The sequence below is a fragment of the Mesoplodon mirus genome (assembly GCF_964341445.2).
Source record: "Mesoplodon mirus genome assembly, chromosome: 18".
Taxonomy (NCBI): Eukaryota; Metazoa; Chordata; class Mammalia; order Artiodactyla; family Ziphiidae; genus Mesoplodon; species Mesoplodon mirus.
This window is the reverse complement of record NC_138994.1, coordinates 37885341-37909261: the sequence shown is the minus strand read 5'-3', so window position 1 is coordinate 37909261 and position 23921 is coordinate 37885341. Positions and strand designations below refer to the sequence as shown.

At 43.7% G+C, this 23921-nt stretch overlaps 1 protein-coding gene across 1 annotated transcript; it reads left to right on the top strand.

Moving 5' to 3' along the window:
- Positions 1-531: 531 nt before the first annotated feature.
- On the top strand, positions 532-23612 carry LOC309794216 (uncharacterized protein; the record flags this gene model as incomplete). Its single annotated transcript, XM_082605425.1, has 11 exons — positions 532-573; positions 3896-4075; positions 4456-4635; positions 15927-16049; positions 16425-16585; positions 17544-17650; positions 19233-19318; positions 21239-21446; positions 22045-22202; positions 22719-22879; positions 23216-23612. The coding sequence occupies 11 exons, from the start codon at positions 532-534 to the stop codon at positions 23610-23612; spliced, it is 1803 nt and encodes a 600-aa protein (XP_082461551.1).
- Between the last annotated feature and the right edge of the window lie 309 nt (positions 23613-23921).

The following is a 23921-nucleotide window of genomic DNA, read 5'->3' as shown; positions in this document are numbered from 1 at the left end:
GCTCTTGTGGGGCCCTAAGACTGAGAGGAAGCACAGTCACCTGAAGACATACATGGAAGACAGTGTGTTGATATGACAATGGCAGTGTACCAAGAAGTGGTTCAGCTCTTGGTTGGCTGGAAAGGAGTAATGTGAGGGATGGCTTAGAGGAGGGGAAGAAGAAGAAACGCAAACAGAAGTTTCTTGAGAGGACGAGTTGAAGGAAAGGCATTCTAGATGGAGGACAGTACAGAGGCAAGAGGCATGAAAGCTTGGGTGGGCTTGAAGCATGTGCAGGCTGGTGTTCCCAAGCATGAAGCACAAGGAGGAAAGGGCAGTAGGTGAGGCTGTGCGGGCGAGCAGAGAACCAATCCCAAAGGGCCTGGTCAAAGCACATGGCCTTGACCAAACAGAGCACAAAGTACAATGTTTTAAACAGAGAAGAGACATGACGAAGCTTTAGTTTTATAAAGAGTACATTGATGGTGACCTAAAATTAGAGAGGCCGAGAGGTCAACCTGGGTGTTTAGACCAAGTAGGAACTGGGCGAAAATGGGACACCAGACCAGAGGTTTTGATGCAACTGAAGAGCATGTACGGTGGATAAACATGAGTGAGAACTGAAAGGACAAGAGCTTATGTTCAGAGAATGAAAGATTGTACTTAAAAAAAAGATTGTAGATTTAAGATTTTTTATGACAAATTCTAGATGATGATAAGGTCCAAATGTAACCTTGGAATGGAGATCAGTGAGGTGTTGGGAATCCAGAAGATGATGAGAAATAATTCGGATAATCCTGAACACTCATTCCTTTCCACTTTCAGTAGCTCAGCAAAAAGCTAGCTCAGCAGGTACCAGCGAGCTCAATGGAAAAAATAGGCTCCCCCTCCTACTGCGACCATTTCTGTCACCAAGCAGTTGCCACTGTTAGTAGTATAGACGTTCCCTGCCTCACATCCCTGTAACTGTGACACACTCCAGGCTGGCTCCTCCTCTACGGGAACTCTGGTCATGGGACACACAATGCAGCTAAGTGTGGTCTAATCCCCTTCTCTGAAAGCTTGTGGGATTGAGTGCACACTGTTATTGTTTTGCTTATAAGTTCCCACCCCACCCCCTGAACAATAAAACCCTACTGTATATTTGCACAGTAGGGGGTTGAGGAATTTCGTGCCCAGGAAAATCTGTGGGTTGTTGGCATGGCAAGTATTGTGTTAGAGGAAAAGACTTGGAGCCCAGGACCGAAGTCCCCAACGGTTACGAGCGCATCATTCATTAATATGCCAATTCAATATATTGAGGGTCTCAAGTCTGTCTGGTTCAACCCCTGAATCAGACAGTGTATTGACTATCTGGTGGTATGTAACAGATCACACCAAAATAGTGGCTCAAAACAACAATAAACATTTATTCCTCACAATTTCTGAGTCAAGCCTTTAGGAATATCTTGGGCAGTTGTGTCTCTGGGTCTCTCATGAGGTCCTCAAGATATCGGCCAGGGCTGCAGTCATCTGACAGCTGGACTGAGGCTTCAGGGTCCACTTCCAAGATGGTTCACTCCCTTACCTGGCTGCCAGGGTTGTGCTGGTTGTTAGAGGGAGGCCTCATTTCCTCCCTGTGTGGGCCTGTCTGTCCACCTGCTACTTGATTGAATGTCCTCACTACATGATGGCTGGCTTCCTCCAGAGGGAGCTGTCCAGGAGAGAGACAGAGGTCATTCCTCTTATGGCCTGGCCTCAGAAGGCACATAGCACCACTTCTGCCACATAGCATGGTTAGAGGTCAGTCACTCGTTCCAGCTCACATTCAAGAGGAGGGGATTTAGACTCCAGCTTTTGAAGAAAGAAGAGTCAAAGAATTTGCAGACATATTTTTAAACTACCATAGACAAGAAAATAGAAAGCACTCTAGATATTTCAAGCAAAAAAAAAAATGCCAGAAAGAAAGGGAGATTATATCCAAACAGTTGGTGCTTATCATTGAGGGGGCTAATGGCGGTGAAAGTTGGGGATGGGGGCATTGTAGCACTAGCCTTCAGGTTACTCCACCACAGCTGCTTCCCATAGACTCAAAACTGCTGCTGCCACTCAGAAGTCAGGAAATTTTGGGAAACCACTGATGAGGTCATTGCAGCCCCAAAGCCCCAAGGGTGTGACTAAATGGGGAATATGGTGTCTACTGCAGAGGAGGAAAGAATGATTTCCATCTGCTTTCCACCTTCCAAATTTCACACAAGTACATTTTATTGGCAGAACCCAGCTATCGAGGGGATCTGTGAAATATGGTTCCCAGGCTTCTAGCACCTGCAGAGAAGGAGGTAGAAATGGGTGTCAAGAGCCAACCAACACTATCCAACATGTGTCCATATACAGGTATGGTGTGGAGGCACCACCTGTACTTGGAGAAGTCCTGGAGCCCTACTCCTTTTTAAAAATAAGCTTATGGGTGTCCAAGGCTTTGTAAAAGGGGGGTGGTGTCTACATAGAATAACGTGGTGGAGAGCTAGCTGAGTCACAAATCTGGAAGGTGTCACTGTACTTGGGTAGCAGGTAAGGTACTGGTTGCTGGTGACATGCAGCCAGCCCCAGAGGTGACTGGAGAAACACCTGGAGTTGATCCTTAGTTGGTCTCTGGAATGTTCTCACTGGAATGAAAGCTGGGTAGACTGCAGGCAGTGCAGCATCAGAGAGCATAGCTGCCATTCAAAAGCACTGCCAGAGGAAAAGTGTCCATAGGGAAATATCATTTCTCAAAATATGGTCTGTGGACCTCTACACTCAAACATCTCTGGGCTGCTTCTTTAAAAGGCGGATCCTGGGAATTCCCTGATGGTCCAGTGGTAAGCAATCCGCCTTCCAGACTTCCCTGGTGGCGCAGTAGTTAAGAATCCACCTGCCAATGCAGGGGACATGGGTTTGAGCCCTGGTCCAGGAAGATCCCACCTGCTGCAGAGCAACTAAGCCTGTGTGCCACAACTACTGAGCCTGTGCTCTAGAGTCTGCGAGCCACAGCTACTGAGCCCTCGTGCTGCAACTACTGAAGCCCGCTTGCCTAGAGCCTGTGCTCCACAACGGATTAATCCCAAGTATATTTGAGTACCTAATAGAGTATGAATGTGCTAGGTACTAGAAAAAGGATGATAAATCTGTAAATATTGTTCATGAGGGGTTCATAATCTATCTGGAGAAGATTATGGATCTTCTCCATACACAGATAATGGATACAATGAATAAATGGATACATACAATGAATGCCATGGATAATGATATAGATAATAAATCTATAGTTATTGGTTTGAAACAGTATCAACATCCAAGTAATTCCTCCAAAGTCAACAATTTTTGAAATAAAAGAGCTCAGAACTAGGTAATGGGTGGGGCTAAGGGTCTGATATATTGAGGTGGAGAAAGTCATGGTGGGGATGGTGAAATGTGCTCGGTGATTTGGGGGTACTTTAGGAAAATGGGCTAGAAACAAGCTTTTTAAGAATTTCATATTAGACTGTTGATGGCTTTAATGAGTTATACCTTGATATGCATATTTAAGGCTCATGAAAACACTCAAGTCGAAGGATTGTATCTGTGGTGGTCATTTCTCACACCGAGTTGGGAAGTCTAAATTTTTAAAGTTCAGTGGATTGCTAGCGCTAACTACTTAGTACTCTAGTCTTCTCTGAGAGTTTGAAGATGAAGCCAGCTGCTATAAAGATGTCCGCACCATTCGATCCTGTAAACTCACACTTTGGACTCTACGCTAAAAATACACTTGAATAGAAGCGCTAAACTCCAAGACTTCTGGCCGCGGGGGTTGCAGAAGGGAAACTAGAGGCAGAGACAAGCCGGGAGTGGGAGGGGCGAGGGAGAGGTCCAAGCACCGCCCTCATCCCACTCCCACCAAGCTGACTCCGCCCCTCAGGCTCCCGTTTTAAAAAAGCGCGGGCTCGCGTGCACAGGCGCAGTCTGCTTGCGCCCCGAGCCGCGCACACACGGTGACGGTAGGGTGGTGGAGTTGGTACCTTTTGCGTTTCCCATCGGGGGTGACAAAACCTTGCTGGTGTGGGAGCTGAGCTCTGGACCCATGGCCGAGGACCTGCAAGTGAGCCGAGCCGGGGCGGAGGGAGGGGTGGAGGAAGCCGCCCCGAGCCCCAGTAACTGGGTGCCCCGGGGTACTGCTTCAGCACCTCATCTGCCTGTGGTCTCCACTGAGAGGAATCTTAGTTCTAGAGCCGACCTGAGCAGTCAGCTCGCCCCCATAGCGTTTTGAGAGATAGTTCCCAACAGACGGCATTGCCTCCTAATGCTTCTCGAAGCTTAGGATTTCAGAGGGAAACGTGTTCATGAAATGAGAAGTGTTTGGAATTGCAGGCTCACCACAGTTGCCTGTGGCGGAGGGCTGGGGGAATATAAGGGAATGGGTGGTTTTGTTTCCTGGGCGTGAAATTTTCTGCACTAACTTAGCGTGGGACCACCCTACAGCATTCTCTGTTCACAGTCTTCTCCCAGTTTGGCCTTCTGTATTCAGTCCGAGTCTTCCCAAATGCAGCAGTGGCCGGTCCTGGGTTCTATGCCATCATCAAGTTTTATTCACCAAGGGATGCCCACAGAGCCCAAAAGGCATGCGACCAGAAGCAGCTTTTTCAGACATCTCCAGTGAAGGTGGGTCCAAATGTGGAATTCCTCGTTCTACTAGGATGAAGTGCTGAATTTAAAACTAATAGGCCATCGGGAATTCCCTGGCGGTCCAGTGGTTAGGACTCTGCACTTTCACTGCTGAGGGCCCGGGTTCAATCCCTGGTCAGGAAACTAAGATCCTACATCCCAGGGGAAAAAAAAAGGCCAACGTTTCTACAGCACTGTGGTATACAGAATGCCCTCAGATGCACTGCTCCACTGATGCCCCAGTTCCCCAGTTCTTTCTTTCTTTTTTTTAGATGAAGAAACTCCAACTCAGGATGGTTAAGTGACTTACTTAAGGTTCATGACAGTATATGTGGAAACTAGAGGCCAAACCCAAACTTAACTGATGTTAAACCCCATGTCATTTTATGCTGCCCCTTAATTTAAGAAATCTTCACAAGAGACTTCCTTATATTTACTTTTATGTGGATTTTAAATGTGTGAGGTTGACAAATTTTTCTAATTAATTAATTAATTTTTGGCTGCGTTGGGTTTTGTTGCTGTGCGCCAGCTTTCTCTAGTTGTGGCGAGCGGGGGTTGCTCTTCGTTGTGGTGCATGGCTTTCTCATCACGATGGCTTCTCTTGTTGCAGAGTACGGGTTCTAGGCACACGGGCTTCAGTAGTTGTGGCTTACGGGCTCTAGAGCACAGGCTCAGTAGTTGTGGCACACGGGCTTAGCTGCTCTGCGGCATGTGGGATCTTCTCGGACCAGGAATCTAACCCACGTCCCCTGCATTGGCAGTCGGACTCTTAAACACTGTGCCACCAGGGAAGTCCCGAGCTTGACAAACTTTTCTCAGATGTAACATAAAGGAGGCTTCATCATCACCATCACTCTCAAACTGCCTATTCAGAGCTCCTTTCAGATTCCAGAAAATGATTAAAATATTCTTTAATGCACTGTAGAAGCCTTATTCCATATTAACATGCCATCCAATTTTACTGCCCCAGAATTAACATTTCATTATGTGCCTCTATTCAGCCACCATTCCTTTCTCAAGGACCTTTTCATTTCCACTGAATAAGTGAGTGAGGCTTAGATTTCCCAGACCTTTCACTTTATAATTGTGTCTTCTCCGATTGGCTTCTTACTCTGGCTACTTCCTACTGATCTTGCTGCCTATTCTCACCCATATTTCTTTACTCACTGATTTCACCTTTATTGAATCTGAGAACTCTCCTCAGATATGACTCCAGGTACACTACCCCCCACTTCTGTGCCCTGTTTACAACCCTCTTCAATCCTGGCTGTACTCCCTGGGATTGAACTGATTTTGTGTCAGACATTCTTTAATTTGCAGACCCTGCAACCATTTCACATAACCACTCAGATATTACAGATGGTCCTGGAAAGATTATGAAACAGTTACTTGGTATCAGTTGTGAGTAATGAGTTCTTTTCTTATATTGGACATTAAGACCATTCCATAAGCTTAGGTACTGAGATTTTCACAGCAGAAAGCCCGTCACTGATAGAGTAAAGAAGAAAATGTCCTACACGTCTCTATAGAGTTGAGAGGAAAGGGCATTCGTATTAGATTTCTTTATTTAATGCAGAGCCTTAGTTTACTACTGACAGCCCCGAAATTGTTACCTCCTTTAATTATGCATTCTTTTTCAATTTTATTTATTTATTTATTTGTTTACACTGGGTCTTTGTTGCAGCAGGCGGGCTCCTTAGTTGCGGCTCAAGGGCTCCACAGTTGCAGCAGGCAGGCTCCTTTAGTTGTGGCATGCAGGCTTCTTAACTGTGGCGTGTGAAATCTTATTTGCAGTATGCATGTGAGACCTAGTTCCCTGACCAGGGATCGAACCTGGACCCCCTGCATTGGGAGCATGGAGTCTTTTTTTTTTTTAAAACATCTTTATTGAAGTATAATTGCTTTACAATGGTGTGTTAGTTTCTGCTGTATAACAAAGTGAATCAGTTATACATATATCCCCATATCTCCTCCCTCTTGCATCTCCCTCCCTCCCACCCTCCCTATCCCACTCCTCTAGGTGGTCACAAAACACTGAGCTGATCTCCTTGTGCTATGCGGCTGCTTCCCACTAGCTATCTATTTTACATTTGGAAGTGTATATATGCCCATGCCACTCTCTCACTTCATCCCAGCTTACCCTTCCCACTCCCCATGTCCTCAAGTCCATTCTCTAGTAGGTCTGCATCCTTATTCCCATCCTGCCCCTAGGTTCTTCATAACCTTTTTTTTTATTAGTTTCTGCTTTATAACAAAGTGAATCAGTCATGCATATACATCTGTTACCACATCCCTTCCCTCATGCATCTCCCTCCCTCCCACCCTCCCCATCCCACCCCTCCAGGCGGTCACAAAGCACCGAGCTGATCTCCCTGTGCTCTGCGGCTGCTTCCCACTATCTATCTACCTTACATTTGGTAGTGTATATATGTCCATGCCTCTCCTTCGCTTTGTCACAGCTTACCCTTCCCCCTCCCCATATCCTCAAGTCCATTCTCAAGTAGGCCTGTGTCTTTATTCCCATTTTACCCCTAGGTTCTTCATGACATCTTTTTTTAAAATTCCATATATATGTGTTAGCATATGGTATTTGTCTTTCTCTTTCTGACTTACTTCACTCTGTATGACAGACTCTAGGTCTATCCACCTCATTACAGATAGCTCAGTTTCGTTTCTTTTTATGGCTGAGTAATATTCCATTGTATATATGTGCCACATCTTCTTTATCCATTCATCCGATGATGGACACTTAGGTTGTTTCCAGCTCCGGGCTATTGTGACTAGAGCTGCAATGAACATTTTGGTACATGTCTCTTTTTGAATTATGGTTTTCTCAGGGTAGATGCCCAGTAGTGGGATTGCTGGGTCATATGGTAGTTCTATTTGTAGTTTTTTAAGGAACCTCCATACCGTTCTCCATAGTGGCTGTACCAATTCACATTCCCACCAGCAGTGCAAGAGTGTTCCCTTTTCTCCACACCCTCTCCAGCATTTATTGTTTCTAGATTTTTTGATGATGGCCATTCTGACTGGTGTGAGATGATATCTCATTGTAGTTTTGATTTGCATTTCTCTACTGATTAATGATGTTGAGCATTCTTTCATGTGTTTGTTGGCAGTCTGTATATCTTCTTTGGAGAAATGCCTATTTAAGTCTTCTGCCCATTTTTGGATTGGGTTGTTTGTTTTCTTGCTATTGAGCTGCATGAGCTGTTTATAAATTTTGGAGATTAATCCTTTGTCAGTTGCTTCATTTGCAAATATTTTCTCCCATTCCGAGGGTTGTCTTTTGGTCTTGTTTATGGTTTCCTTTGCTGTGCAAAAGCTTTAAAGTTTCATTAGGTCCCATTTGTTTATCTTTGTTTTTATTTCCATTTCTCTAGGAGGTGGGTCCAAAAGGATCTTGCTGTGATTTATGTCATAGAGTGTTCTGCCTATGTTTTCCTCTAAGAGTTTGATAGTTTCTGGCCTTACATTTAGGTCTTTAATCCACTTTGAGCTTATTTTTGTGTATGGTGTTAGGGAATGATCTAATCTCATACTTTTACATGTCCCTGTCCAGTTTTCCCAGCACCACTTATTGAAGAGGCTGTCCTTTCTCCACTGTACATTCCTGCCTCCTTTATCAAAGATAAGTTGACCATATGTGTGTGGGATTATCTCTGGGCTTTCTATCCTGTTCCATTGATCTATCTTTCTGTTTTTGTGCCAGTACCACACTGTCTTGATTACTGTAGCTTTGTAGTATTATCTGAAGTCAGGGAGCCTGATTCCTCCAGCTCCATTTTTCGTTCTCATGATTGCTTTCGCTATTTGGCATCTTTTGTTTTTCCAAACAAATTTTGAAATTTTTTGTTCTAGTTCTGTGAAAAATGCCAGTGGTAGTTTGATAGGGATTGCATTGAATCTGTAGATTGCTTTGGGTAGTAGAGTCATTTTCACAATATTGATTCTTCCAATCCAGGAGCATGGTATATCTCTCCATCTATTTGTATCATCTTTAATTTCTTTCATCAGTGTCTTATAATTTTCTGCATACAGGTCTTTTGTCTCCTTAGGTAGGTTTATTCCTAGATATTTTATTCTTTTTGTTGCAATGGTAAATGGGAGTGTTTTCTTGATTTCATTTTCAGATTTTTCATCATTAGTGTACAGGAATGCCAGAGGTTTCTGTGCATTAATTTGTATCCTGCTACTTTACCAAAGTCATTGATTAGCTCTAGTAGTTTTCTGGTAGCATCTTTAGGATTCTCTATGTATAGTATCATGTCATCTGCAAACAGTGACAGCTTTACTTCTTCTTTTCCAATTTGGATTCCTTTTATTTCCTTTTCTTCTCTGATTGCTGTGGCTAAAACTTCCAAAACTAGGTTGAATAAGAGTGGTGAGAGTGGGCAGCCTTCTCTTGTTCCTGATCTTAGTGGAAATGGTTTCAGTTTTTCACCATTGAGGACAATGTTGGCTGTGGGTTTGTCATATATGGCCTTTATTATGTTGAGGAAAGTTCCCTCTATGCCTACTTTCTGCAGGGTTTTTATCATAAATGGGTGTTGAATTTTGTCGAAAGCTTTCTCTGCATCTATTGAGATGATCATATGGTTTTTCTCCTTCAACTTGTTAATATGGTGTGTCACATTGATTGATTTGCGTATATTGAAGAATCCTTGCATTTCTGGAATAAACCCCACTTGATCATGGTGTATGATCCTTTTAATGTGCTGTTGGATTCTGTTTGCTAGTATTTTGTTGAGGATTTTTGCATCTATGTTCATCAGTGATATTGGCCTGTAGTTTTCTTTCTTTGTGACATCCTTGTCTGGTTTTGGTATCAAGGTGATGGTGGCCTCGTAGAATGAGTTTGGGAGTGTTCCTTCCTCTGATATTGTTTGGAAGAGTTTGAGAAGGATGGGTGTTAGCTCTTCTCTAAATGTTTGATAGAATTCGCCTGTGAAGCCATCTGGTCTTGGGCTTTTGTTTGTTGGAAGATTTTTAATCACAGTTTCAATTTCAGTGCTTGTGATTGGTCTATTCATATTTTCTATTTCTTCCTGATTCAGTCTTGGCAGGTTGTGCATTTCTAAGAATTTGTCCATTTCTTCCAGGTTGTCCATTTTATTGGCATAGAGTTTCTTGTAGTAATCTCTCATGATCTTTTGTATTTCTGCAGTGTCAGTTGTTACTTCTCCTTTTTCATTTCTAATTCTATTGATTTGAGTCTTCTCCCTTTTTTTCTTGATGAGTCTGGCTAATGGTTTATCAATTTTGTTTATCTTCTCAAAGAACCAGCTTTTAGTTTTATTGATCTTTGCTATCATTTCCTTCCTTTCTTTTTCATTTATTTCTGATCTGATCTTTATGATTTCTTTCCTTCTGCTAACTTTGGGGTTTTTTTGTTCTTCTTTCTCTAATTGCTTTAGGTGCAGGGTCAGGTTGTTTCCTCGAGATATTTCCTGTTTCTTAAGGTGGGATTGTATTGCTATATACTTCCCCCTTAGAACTGCTTTTGCTGCGTCCCATAGGTTTTGGGTCGTCGTGTCTGCACTGTCATTTGTTTCTAGGTATTTTTAAATTTCCTCTTTGATTTCTTCAGTGATCACTTCGTTATTGAGTAGTGTATTGTTTAGCCTCCATGTGTTTGTATTTTTTACAGATCTTTTCCTGTAATTGATGTCTAGTCTCATAGCATTGTGGTCGGAAAAGATACTTGATACAATTACAATTTTCTTAAATTTACCAAGGCCTGATTTGTGACCCAAGATATGATCTCTCCTGGAGAATGTGCCATGAGCACTTGAGAAAAATGTGTATTCTGTTGTTTTTGGAAGGAATGTATTATAAATATCAATTAAGTCCATCTAGTTTAATGTATCATTTAAAGCTTGTGTTTCCTTATTTATTTTCATTTTGGATGATCTGTCCATTGGTGAAAGTGGGGTGTTAAAGTCCCCTACTATGAGTGTGTTACTGTCGATTTCCCCTTTTATGGCTGTTAGTATTTGCCTTATGTATTGAGGTGCTCCTATGTTGGGTGCATAAATATTTACAATTGTTATATCTTCTTCTTGGATCGATCTTTTGATCATTATGTAGTGTCCTTCTTTGTCTCTTCTAATAGTCTTTATTTTAAAGTCTATTTTGTCTCATATAAGAATTGCTACTCCAGCTTTCTTTTGATTTCCATTTGCATGGAATATCTTTTTCCATCCCTTTACTTTCAACCTGTATGTCTCTAGGTCTGAAGTAGGTCTCTTGTAGACAGCATATATATGGGTCTTGTTTTTGTATCCATTCAGCCAATCTGTGTCTTTTGATGGGAGCATTTAGTCCATTTACATTTAAGGTAATTATTGATATGTATGTTCCTATTCCCATTTCCTTAATTGCTTTGGGTTCGTTATTGTAGGTATATTCCTTCTGTTGTGTTTCTTGCCTAGAGAAGTTCCTTTAGCATTTGTTGTAAAGCTGGTTTGGTGGTGCTGAACTCTCTCAGCGTTTGCTTGTCTGTAAAGGTTTTAATTTCTCCATCAAATCTGAATGAGATCCTTGCTGGGTAGAGTAATCTTGGTTGCAGGTTTCTCTCCTTCATCACTTTAATTATGTCCTGCCACTCCCTTCTGGCTTGTAGAGTTTCTTCTGAGAGATCAGCTGTTAACCTGATGGGGATTCCCTTGTGTGTTATTTGTTTTTTTCCCTTGCTGCTTTTAATATGATTTCTTTATGTTTAATTTTTGACAGTTTGATTAATATGTGTCTTGGCGTATTTCTCCTTGGATTTATTCTGTATGGGACTCTCTGTGCCTCCTGGACTTGATTAACTATTTCCTTTCCCATATTAGGGAAGTTTTCAACTATAATCTCTTCAAATATTTTCTCAGTCCCTTTCTTTTTCTCTTCTTCTTCTGGAACCCCTATAATTCGAATGTTGGTGTGTTTAATGTTGTCCCAGAGGTCTCTGAGACTGTCCTCTGTTCTTTTCATTCTTTTTTCTTTATTTTGCTCTGCAGCAGTTATTTCAACTATTTTATCTTCCACCTCACTTATCCGTTCTTCTGCCTCAGTTATTCTGCTATTGATCCCATCTAGAGTATTTTTCATTTCATTTATTGTGTTTTTAATCAATGCTTGATTCATCTTTAGTTCTTCTAGGTCCTTGTTAACTGTTTCTTGCATTTTGTCTATTCTGTTTCCAAGATTTTGGATCTTGGAAATAGAATCTTGGATCATCTGTACTATCATTATTCTGAATTCTTTTTCAGGTAGACTGCCTATTACCTCTTCGTTTGTTAGGTCTGGTAGGTTTTTAGCTTGCTCCTTCACCTGCTGTGTGTTTTTCTATCTTCTCATTTTGCTTATGTTACTGTGTTTGGGGTCTCCTTTTTGCAGGCTGCAGATTCGTAGTTCCCGTTGTTTTTGGTGTCTGTCCCCAGTGACTAAGTTTGTTTCAGTAGGTTGTGTAGGTTTCCTGGTGGGGGGGACTAGTGCCTGTGTTCTGGTGGTTGAGGCTCGATCTTGTCTTTCTGGTGGGCAGGTCCACGTCTGGTGGTGTGTTTTGGGGTGCCTGTGGCCTTATTATGTTTTTAGGCAGCCTCTCTGTTAATGGATGGGGTTGTGTTCCTGTCTTGCTAGTTGCTTGGCATTGGGTGACCGGCACTGTAGCTTCCTGGTCGTTGAGTGAAGCTGGGTGCTGGTGTTGAGATGGAGATCTCTGGGATATTTTCGCTACTTGATATTATGTGGAGCTGGGAGGTCTCTTGTGGGCCCATGACCTGAAGTTGGCTCTCCCACTTCAGAGGCACAGCATTGCCTCCTAGCTGCAGCACCAAGAGCCTTTCATCTACCCTGCTCAGAATAAAAGGGAGAAAAAGTAGAAAGAAAGAATTAGTAGAAGAAAGAAAGAGAGAGAGAAAGAATGGAAGAAGGAAAGAAAGGAAGGAAGGAAGGAAGGAAGAAAGAAACAAGGGAGGGAGGGAGGAAGGATGGAAAGAAAGAGAGGAGGGAGGGAGGGAGGAATGAAAGAAAATGGAAGAGTGAATGGAAGAAGGGAGGGAGGGAGGAAGGAAAGAAAGAAAGAAAGAAAGAAAGAAAGAAAGAAAGACAGGAGGGAGGGAGGGAGGAAGGAAAGAAAAAGAAAGAGTGAAAGGAAGAAGGGTGGGATGGAAGGAGGAAGGAAAGAAAGAGAGAAAGAAGGAAAGGAGGGGCCGAGGGAGGGAGGGAGGAAGGGAAGGTAGGAAAAAAAGAAAGAGCAGGTAAAGTAAAGTAGAATAAAGTATAAAATATAGTAGCATTATTAAAATTAAAAAGTAATCATTGAAAAAAAACGGACAGATAGAACCCTGGGACATATGGTGGAAGCAAAGCTATACAGAGAGAATCTTACACAGAAGAATACACATACACATTCACAAAAAGAGAACAGGGGGAAAAATCAAAAATCTTGCTCTCCAAGTCCACCTCCTCTATTTGGGATAATTCGTTGTAAAAAGAGGAAAAGGGCGAGAAGTCTGAAATCTTGCTCTCTAAGTCCACCTCCTTAATTTGGGATAATTCGTTGTAAAAAGAGGAAAAGGTGGGAAAGTCTTAAATCTTGTCCTCAAAGTCCACTTCCTGAATTTGGGATGATTCGCTGTCCATACATGCACTCCACAAACGCAGGGCACATCAAGTGGACCGTGGACCTTTAATCCACTGCCTCCGATGCTGCACAGAGAGATTTCCCTGTCTCTTCTCTCCTCTCACAGCTCCCGGGTCTCAGCCTTGGACCTGGCCCCGCCTCTGCGTGTAGGTCGCCGGAGGGCGTCCGTTTTTCACTCAGACAGGACGGGTTTAAAGGAGCCGCTGATTCGGGGGCTCTGGCTCACTCAGGCAGAGGGGAGGGAGGGGCACGCAGTGTGGGGCGGGCCTGTGGCGGCAGAGGCCGGCGTGACGTTTCACCAGACCGAGGCGCTCCATGCGCTTTCCCGGGAAAGCCGTCCCCGGGTCCTGGGACCCCGGCAGTGGAGGGTGCACAGGCCCCCCGGAAGGTGGGGTGGACATTGATCCACGCTCGCACACAGGTCCCGCAGCGGCGGCAGCAGCAGCCCCAGCATCCCACGCCCGTCTCTGGGGTCCGCGCCTGTAGCCGCGGCTCGCGCCTCTCTCCGGCGCTTCCCCAAGCAGCCCTCTTAATGCCCTCTCTTCGTGCACCAGGAAACAAAAGGGAAGAAAAAGTCTCTTACCTCTTCGGCAGCTCCAGACCCTTTCCCCGGACTCCCTCTGGGCTAGCCATGGTGCACTAACCCCTTCAGGCTCTCTTCCTGCCGCCAGCCCCAGTCCTCTCCCTGTGCTCCAACTGAAACCGGATACCTGAGACTCAGCTCCCAGCCCCGCCCACCCCGGCGGCCGAGCAGACAAGCTGGTGTGTGCCTGAGGGCACCGATCCTCTGCTGGAATCTCTCCACTTTGCCCTCCACACCCCTGTTGCTGTGCTCTCCTCCGCTACTCCGAAGCTTTCCCCCTCCGCCACCTGCAGTCTCTTCCCGCGAAGGGGCTTCTAGTGTGTGGAAACATTTCCTCCTTCACGACTCCCTCCCACTGGTGCAGGTCCCGTCCTTATCCTTCTGTCTCTGTTTATTCTTTTTTCTTTTGCCCTACCCAGGTATGTGGGGAGTTTCTTGCCTTTTGGGGAGTCTTAGGTCTTCTGTCAGCGTTCAGTAGGTGTTCTGTAGGAGTTGTTCCACGTGTAGATGAATTTCTGATGTATCTGTGGGGAGGAAGGTGATCTCCGCGTCTTACTCTTCCGCCATCTTCCTCCGGGGGCGGAGCATGGAGTCTTAACCACTGCACCAGCAGGGAAGTTCCAATTATGTGTTCTTTTATTCATTGGCAGGTATACATACTTCTTATCTTTTTTCCCCTGTATTTTTTTAATAAATACAGAAAAGAGAGTAACATCTTAAAATAAAATGAAGGAAAGGCCTAATGTATCTGAGTTTTTCTCATTAGCATGAAGGGAAATGTTTGCCAGCAAGAACTGTGACAAGGTTATCCAAGATGTCAACTCTCTGTACTACCCAGGGGCTCAGAGCCCTTCTGAAGCTTCCTAATTGTCCAGGACAGCTCCATTATGACTCACCGTACAGGGCCTAGCCTCCCATGTGACACACAACATTTAAAAATTAGTCTTCATTTCTCCTTCCCAGCAGGCAGCTTCAGTTGGAGAAAGTAATTTCATTTTCTTATGTACTCATTCTTTCACTCAGTCAACAGAACATCACTCCTCTATTATATGCCAAGATCTATGCTTGTTTCTGGAAAGAATAATATATGGTTCCTTCAAGCACTTAAGGAGCTCATAAACTAGTGACAGAGGAAGATGCACAAAGAAATTAATAAAGAATTAACAATGCTTTGACTTTATTTGTATTATTTGAATTTTTATGACTATATTTATATACTACACCCTGTTCAAAGTGGAAATACACATTTAAGAAAGAACTAGTGGTGAAAAAATCCACAGTAATATGTAAGTTATTTAGAGAGTTAAGACTGGAAATATTTGCACTTTCAAAGAAGCTTGTTAATGCAAATGAACCTCTAATTCTTTTGGTTGCTTTATTTATATTTATAGAGGTATACGTATTCCCTCTTCTAACAGGGTTTAGTAACTTGGGAGGGGGTGCTGCAGATTAAGGTCCTAATTCAGTGGCAGGTCCATCTTATCTCCTCTTCAGCTCATACTCTCAAGCAGGGACTACAGGATGAGACGACTAAAACAGTTCACTTCCTTTGCTTACCCCCAGCCCCATAATAGGCTTCTGCTGGGCTTCCTTGGTTGCTTTCATCATCACTTTCACCACCAGAGGTCAGGGAACCTTCCGGTTAATCAAGGGCCCTGGAAATGATGCAGAAAATTACTGACTTAAAAATAATAGGCTTCCCTGGTGGCACAGTGGTTGGGAGTCCACCTGCCGATGCGGGGGACGCGGGTTCGTGCCCCGGTCTGGGGGGATTCCACGTGCCGTGGAGCGGCTGGGCCTGTGGGCCCTGGCCACTGGGCCTGCACGTTCGGAGCCTGTGCTCTGCAACGGGAGGGGCCACAGCAGTGGGAGGCCCACGTACCACAAAAAAAAAAAAGAAAAAGAAAAAAAAATAAATAACATTTATTTAGGGCTGACTGTGAACTCATTGCTTAAAATGTCCTACTTAATCTTCACAACCACTCTATGAAATTGGTATTGATAAATCTCAGGTATATCCAAAATAAGTCTCTATGTAGGATTGTGATACTTTTAGGTCTTTTATGTCTTTAGGTTCATCTCGGCACCAGACATAAGGCGGTTCAACATAATACATTGGCCCTAAACAGCTCCAGATGCCAAGAATTGGCAAATTACTACTTTGGTTTCAGTGGGTGCTCAAAAAGGATCATCAAGGTAAACTCGGTAGATTTTCTTTGACTAAGCAGACTCCTTTCAACATTGAACTCCTAGATTTTAGAGAGAAGAATAGAACAGGGCTATGGGGAGGAGATGTGAGAGGCTTCCACATGGAAGTATCTGAGCATTGGCCTGCCACCTAGAATTAGTGATAATCTCAATGACTTGGACAGTGGTGTCCATAATTTTCTCCAGTACTTGTATGGTATATAATAAAAAATAGTTGTCCATATCTAGTCATTCATTTGCAAGTCTCACTTGATTTTGAAGCTATAGCATACCTAAACTATTACCTGGGATTGCTGGAGTTTAGTTTTTATTTCTAACAACAGAATATTTTGAAGTCTAGCCTTTAATTCAAAATCCTAACAGCTTCAGCATCTTTCTAACCTTGAAGAAAGGGAAAATGAAGATATTGTGACACCACTTCAGAAGCAAAGCCTGAAGTTGTTTTGTGCTTTAGAGGTGGAGTTTTCCTCCCACGAGTGCAGGAGTCCCGGAGTTGGCATGGCTGAGGAACCTTTGGATAAGTTGTAGGAAGGTCTGTTTTCCAGTATGTGTGTGTGGGGGGAGTGAGGGAGTGGGATTTCTCTGTTTTCCTTTCTTTCTGAAACTCAACTTTTCAGATACATAATCACCTTTGCCAGGCAACTAATGAGCTGGGCAGAATTTTTCTGCCTGACAATATAGGTTTTTATCTTAGGCAATACCTGACAGCACCTTAAACTTTAGAATTTTAGAACTGACTGCCTGCAAAGAAGCTTAGGAGGGGGGAAAATTAGGGTTTTTTTTGGTTTGTTTTTTGGTTAATAATTTGTTTTGTGCTAAAACAGTCCTTCAAATACAGATGTCTTCTGGCCTTCAGTTATCCCAACAAAGTCGTTGTCTAAAGATTGAAATAAACTCTTGTGTAAATATTCAGTCCTTTGCCTCCTATAGAAGGGCCTGAGCAGAAAAAGTAAATGTAGATCCCTAGAAGGAGGACTCCGATTGGTACTGAGTTTTTCCTAGGATCCATGGCACTTGGGCTTAGGGTTTTAAGTCAGAGGCAGGGCTGTTAGCGAATGGAGTGGAGGATGCTCCACCATCCACCTGAGTGGGTGATGGTTGAGGAGAGGCCAGATCATCTGCACTACCACCAAATCTATCTCACTGTATGAATCCAGCCCTTTATGCACAGGAGAGCAGGGTCTGTAGCAGTGCAGCCTCAGCTTGTCCATTTGAAATCTGTGAGTAGTATGAGATTTGTGCACGTTCTTGGTTTGCATTTCCCATTGAGTATTTTAGGAACTTTCAGAATAGATCTGAGCAGTAAAAATGTGCCAAGCCAGGGTATACCTACAACAGAGACATTCACCCATACCCCAGTGTTGTGCCTGCCCTTAATCACTAAGATAATGATCTAAGAATCACAGATGCATTTTTAGTTTTAAGCACATAACCTAGAAATCAGTTATGCAGACAGGCATTTTAAATTCATCTGTTTTGGTTGGATTTAGGGTCATTAGCATTCCTTATGAAAAGGAAGGTAACCCAGAAGCTTGCTATTCAGAAGGCTATGACAGATGCATTCCAGAAACTGCTGATTGTGGTTTTAGGTAAGACCTTTTTGATTGTCCTTGAAGTGCTTCAGTTTCATTGAGCAAATAAAGTTATATGAAAAGTTAATTGGATGAAAATAATGGTTATCTAAAACATTACATATTCTTTCATTCACCAGATGCTTTCACAGCAGCAGTGACGTAGAATGACTTGCCTCAGTTCATACTGAAAGTGTTGATCCAGTTCTTCCTCAATTGCTTGCTTATCATACAGAATAATGTGGTGATTACAAGCCTTGGACACCTGTGTTTGAGTCCTAACATTGTCTCTTAGATTTTTTTGTTGTTGTTGCAATTTTAGGTTTTTCTAGCCAGAGACATTTGAAGGTATTTAATATCTCTAAGCTGCAATTTCTTTATCTGCAAATAGGGTTAGTAATTCAGCTTATCACCTAATGGGGGATATTGTAAGAGTAAATGAGATGATGAATGTAAAAAGCTTAGAACTATGCCTGAAACATAGTAAGCAGACAAAATATATGGACTATTATTCTTATTGTTGGTGTTTTCTTGTTGAAGAGTTTATTAGATTATGTTTTTGGAATCAATTTAATTTCAGTTTTCACTTCTGATATATTGGGTGAATATGATTCTTATATAATAATCGGCTATGTTTTTGTGAGCCTTAAAAGTGGTCATGCTACTGAATAGCGTTGATTGTGTTCCCTATCGAGTTATACAGCAGTGAGAATGTCACAGGCTGTGCCCAAAGGAAACTTTATGATTAGTAGATTCTTGGAACAGAATTGCTCCCCTGCTTCACAGCCCTACAGGCTTAGAGACTGAGAAATCCTAGCTAAGTTGTCAGAGACCTTATTTGCTTGTAAGAGTTGACCCTGGATTGGTCTTGGCCTTCCAGCCTGGGCAGTCCTTCCAGTGAAGTTTGACTTCCCTGGTCATCAGGCAGAATCTCCATCAGCTGTCAACTCTGGGTAACAACCTTTAAGAACCAAACTAAATGTCTGGGTTGTTTGTCCCTAATATGCCAAAGTATTCCTTATATGTACTCAAAACTCCTTAGACCAAAAAGCCTGGTGGCTCTAGCTTGCCTTGAGGAAAGCTGTATTGTCAAAAAGGTACATGGTCCAGTTTCTGCCAGTAGAGTGTGCAAATGCTCTCTCTCTCTCTGTCTCCAACACTTTGTTCATTGTATCTGGTAGAATTTTGGTCCCAAGGAGTAGGCACTTACCTTGTTTCTAATATGAAGTGTCTATTATAGTCCAGTGGTATCTATCCCAGGTTTGAACTCACTTTGACCCCCACCTAATGCCTTCCTATTTAATTGTATTGTGATTGAACATTTTTGTTTCCACAGCTTTTAATTTCTATGTCATTATTCCTTAGTTCTTATTTCTAAGATCATAAAGGTTTTTGAACCAAAGTTGATACTTCTTATATATTTTTTCACAAATAATTATGATAAAAACTGGAGTGTCAGATGAGGGAACTTCTAGGAAAATGCTCTTATTTTCTGCTTTTAGAAATCAAAAGAATATCTAATTATTGGATGCTACCATTGTATACAGGAAGTTTTAGAACAAGAAAACTTCTGAATTGATCCTTGTTAACTTTATTTCAGAAAGTAGTAAAATAGCTGTGGCATATAGACCCTGTGAAGAGGTCACAGTTGCTAGAACGGAAGAGGAACTACAGGATTTAATTCTTGTATGTGGAGATAAAAACTCAAGGGGTTTTACAGCCAGTGTAGCCATAATTCAAAACATCCAGCAGGATTTGGAAGACTTTGGCATGTCTACTCAGCTCTGTCATCCTTAGGAAAATGTGAAACTCTGAAACTGCTTTTGAGGCAGGGTATTTCTAGGACTTTTCCAAGTTCTGAGCCTTGTCTCTGGCCCCTTATTTGAAGTTTGGAGAGCAGGATTGAGGGCCATCAATATACGTCTACAGTTGTGGACACAGGAGAAGACACAGGCCGTTTAGAACTCCCCTCAAATAGAATTGCAGGAATTTGGGAACAAAGTAACTATGGCCTTAAGTGTGATTATGCTACGGTGTTTAAAAACTATTCATGCATTTCAAGTAAGGTATATTACCCAGATCTCAGCATCTCATATATATCTTGTATTAAATATTTTGCCAAAGAACCTTGCTGTAAAGCAATTATATGGATGCCTCGAATTAGGGATCAAATACTCAACGTAATTTCTAAAAGAAAACAGTAATGTACTGCACATAGGATTTTTATTAAAAAGGAGCAAAAAATGTGTTTCATGTCATTGAGAGCTTAATTTGGGGCTAGATTTCTGATTAGTTAACTCACCCCAATGTTGCAAAGTTTGTTTTGAAGGGAAGAATGTAGAGAAAGAAAAGGTGGTTATGTTCTGAAAAATGTAAAAATTTTGAAAGTTTTTCCTGTAGAAAATAATTATTTTAATTCAATTTAAATCAGTCAAGGAAACTTCAGACGTATCCATATTTGGGCTTTAAGAAGTCTAGCTTACGGGCTTCCCTGGTGGTGCAGTGGTTGAGAGTCCGCCTGCCGATGTGGGGGACACGGGTTCATGCCCCGGTCCGGGAAGATCCCACATGCCGTGGAGCAGCTAGGCCCGTGAGCCATGGCCGCTGAGCCTGCGCGTCCGGAGCCTGTGCTCCACAATGGGAGAGGCCACAACAGTGAGAGGCCCACGTACCGCAAAAAAAAAAAAAAAAAAAAAAAAAGAAGTCTAGCTTACTGTGAAATGTGAGAGGAAAGGATTCCGTATTGATACTAAAGATTTTGGAAACCTGATTATAACAACAGATCCATTCCTAAATGAGGCCAATCGTGGAATGAGTTCCATTTAGAAACCATTATGTGCTAGGCACTGGAAATAAGATGAAGCTCCTTCTGTCTTGGAGTTTAGGTGTTAGAGGTGTACCAGACAATTAAAAAGGACTAAAATTAAATAGATTATGAAAAGGACTGTGAAGAAAGTAAACTGGGTGCTAGTTACAGTATTTCAAGAAAATTACTTAACATGCTGACTTTAACATTCTAAGTGCCTTCTCCATGTCTGCACCCAGGGAAGACCTCTGAAAAGTGACACTGTAGTTTTCTCTAGATTAATGGCTCTGTTGAGACAAGGTGGGGTGGGAGAAGTTTTCCCATGCTAATGTAAAGGGCCATTCATTTGGTTTTAGAGTCTCTTTCCCAGAATGGATTATTCATCTGCCCCAAACGCCTCCTATAGAAGTTCTGGAGTCATCACTGATTCAGTGGTAACCCCTAATAATAGAGTGGTGAATTATTAATGAGACGTGAATACTGAGAGTTTGGAGGAAATGGCAACAATTTATTTTATTTTTTAACATCTTTATTGGAGTATATTTGCTTTACAGTGGTGTGTTAGTTTCTGTTTTATAACAAAGTTATACATCAGTTATACATATAAATATGTTCCCATATCTCTTCCCTCTTGCACCTCCCTCCCTCCCACCCTCCCTATCCCACCACTCTAGGTGGTCACAAATCACCGAGCTGCTGTGACAAAGTGAGAGAGTGGCATGGACATATATACACAACATTTTTGAATAATTGTAAGGTGTGTTCCCCTCCCGCCACGCTAACTGGTGCTCATTTTGCAGGTCAGCTACTTTTCTTGTCAGCCGTGTGGCCAAAGGGAGGAAGAATGTCTCTCAGACTTCAGCTCGGAGGAGGAAGAGTTCATATTGCCAGACTGGACTAGCACTTTTGAATTTCCCAGAATGCCACGTCCTGTGGTTTCCTCAGGAAGCTCTACATCCTTCCGAACCCCCTTCCACCCCTTGGCTGCTGGAGTTTGGGGCCACTCGGGTCTGCAACCCCAATCCCACCTCATTGTTTGGGGCCAGGGAGGGCAGGGAGGGGTTGGGAAGAGGGCCCGGCAGGAGGTAATTGTTGCCTTTGCAAGGGGAAGGATGGCTTGTGCCCTGGGTCTCTGGGAAAAAGGCCCACTCTGGTGGCACGGATTGGATCTCCGCACGAGCCTAATAAAGGTGGTGTAACTAAAGATGTCATAAATAACGGGTGGGAAGTTGGGGGGGGGAGGGGCGCACGGTTGCTAACGTGAGCCCTCACCTCGGCACTGGCATAGCGGTTCAGCTCAGACACAGGATGTGGCTCTGGCTCCTCACTGGCATGTGTCACTGCACCTGGGAGCCGCTGCACATTATGTCCCGGTCATTCCTTTGGTTGCCACGGCTCTTCCTCACGTGGCAACAACTGTGGCTTCTAGTTCAGGCAGTTCAGCCTTCGGAGTGGGCCCTGGACCCCGTTCAGGTGACCCCCCAACCCCGCACATCTGACGAGGCTTGGTCTTCATATGCCTCAGACCCCCCTCCCAAATTGCCCCATGCCCTTACACCCCTGGCAGAAGCCGGAGGCTTTAATTAATTGATGTCCTCATCTCCAGTCCAGATGTTGGCCCCACCTCATCAGGAGTTGACTGAGACTGAGGCTCCATACCCGGACACGGATTCCGTTGGAGAGCTGCCTACAGGACCAGATCAGTTTACTGTTCCACATCAGGATCTGAATAACAAGCAAACCCAACATCAAAAGCTCCCAGAGGTAGTTCCAGTGCTAGATTGGAATCATAATCAATCCTTGGTTCTGCCTTCTACACAAAAATAAGGCTAAAAACATAGGTCTAGATCAGGCTGAAGGTCACCAATCATTTGAAATTCTTGTTCCACCTCTAGGTAGTAAGGTCTCAAAACCAATGAAGTTTATTGTATCACCCCAAAACCTGAAGAATGATCCAGTTCAGCATCAACGTCTTGCCAAAGTTGTTGGAACGACAGGCCAAATTGAAAAAAACACTCAGGGTGTAGAACAACAGTTGCAGGGTGATTATTTAGATCACAGTACAGATGTTTCTTATTCGGAGGAGACCCTTGTAGGGATTTTCTGGGGAGCCCAGATGAACCTCCAGAGCCCCCTGAGGTAGCTGAAATTTCTCCATCCCAGCAGGAGGCCCAAACTCGTCATCCAGAGCTCACTGAGGAGGCAGAATGTTTACCGCAGCAAGAGACCCCTGCTCAGCATCCACAGACCCCTGAGGAGGTTGAATCTTTTTCACCCCAGGCAGAGGACCAGGATCAGCATTCAGAGCACACTGAAGAGGCAGAACCACCTTCACTTCAGCAGCAGACCCCATCTCAGTCTCCAGAGCGCCCTGAGGAGATTGAACCTTCTCTACTCCATCAAGAGGCCCCAACTCAGGCTCCAGGGTTCCCTACTGATATGTAATTCCAATTCCAGTGAGTGTAGAGGTAGCATCTCTACCTGGCGTTCAGTGTCATGCTCATTCAAACTTGCCCAGTGTTACACTTCAACCTCTGGATTTGGAACTTCCCATCACTCCAGAGCCCACTACGGAAGCTGAATTTCCTACAACTTAACAGGAGGCCCTGGCTCCACCTCTTGAGCATCCTGAGGAGACAGAATCTTTTCCAACCCAACAGAAGACCTCAGTGAAGCCTCCAGAGCCTCCTGGAGAGGTTGAGCCTTCAAGGGAGCAGGAGCAATGAGCTCAGCCTTCTGAGCCTCCTGGGGAAGTTGAATCTTCTCCAACCAAGCAGGAGCCCACAGGTCAGCCTCCAAAGCCTCTTGTGGAAGCTGAGCCTTCTCCAAGTGAAGAGGAACAAACTGACTCAGCCTTCTGAGCCTACAGAGCCTCCTGAGAAGGTGAAACCAGCAACCCAGCAGGAGACCCCAGATCAGCTTTCAGAGTCTTTTGGAGAACCTGAAACTTCTGCAACCCAGGAGAAAGCCTCAGCTCAGTCTCCAGAGCCCGCTAATGAGGCAGAATCTTCTCCAACTGAGCAGGGGATCCCAGCTCTGTCTCCAGTGGAGATAGAACCTTCTGCAACCCTGCAGGAGCAACCAGCTCAGACTCCAGAACCTTCTTCAGGGGAGGTGGAACCTTCCCCAACTCAACAGGGACAGCCAGCTCAAGCTTCAGACATCAGGAAATGACAGTTCCACCTCCAAGTCACCCTCATGCTAAGCATTTAAACATCCAATGTCACTGTCAAACCTGCAAATGTGGAGCTTACATAACAAAAGAACCCACTCCAGAGGTGGAACGTTCTCCAAATCAGCACAAGCCTTCAGCTCAGTCCTCAGTGCCCCTTACTAATGCAGAATTTTCTACAACCCAGCATGAGACCCCCACGCTGCCTTCACAGCCACCTGAGGAGGTTGAACCTTTGCCAGTTCAACAGGAGGCTCCAGCCCAATCTCCAGAAGCCAGTACACATAATAAATCTTCAGTACAAGAGGAGA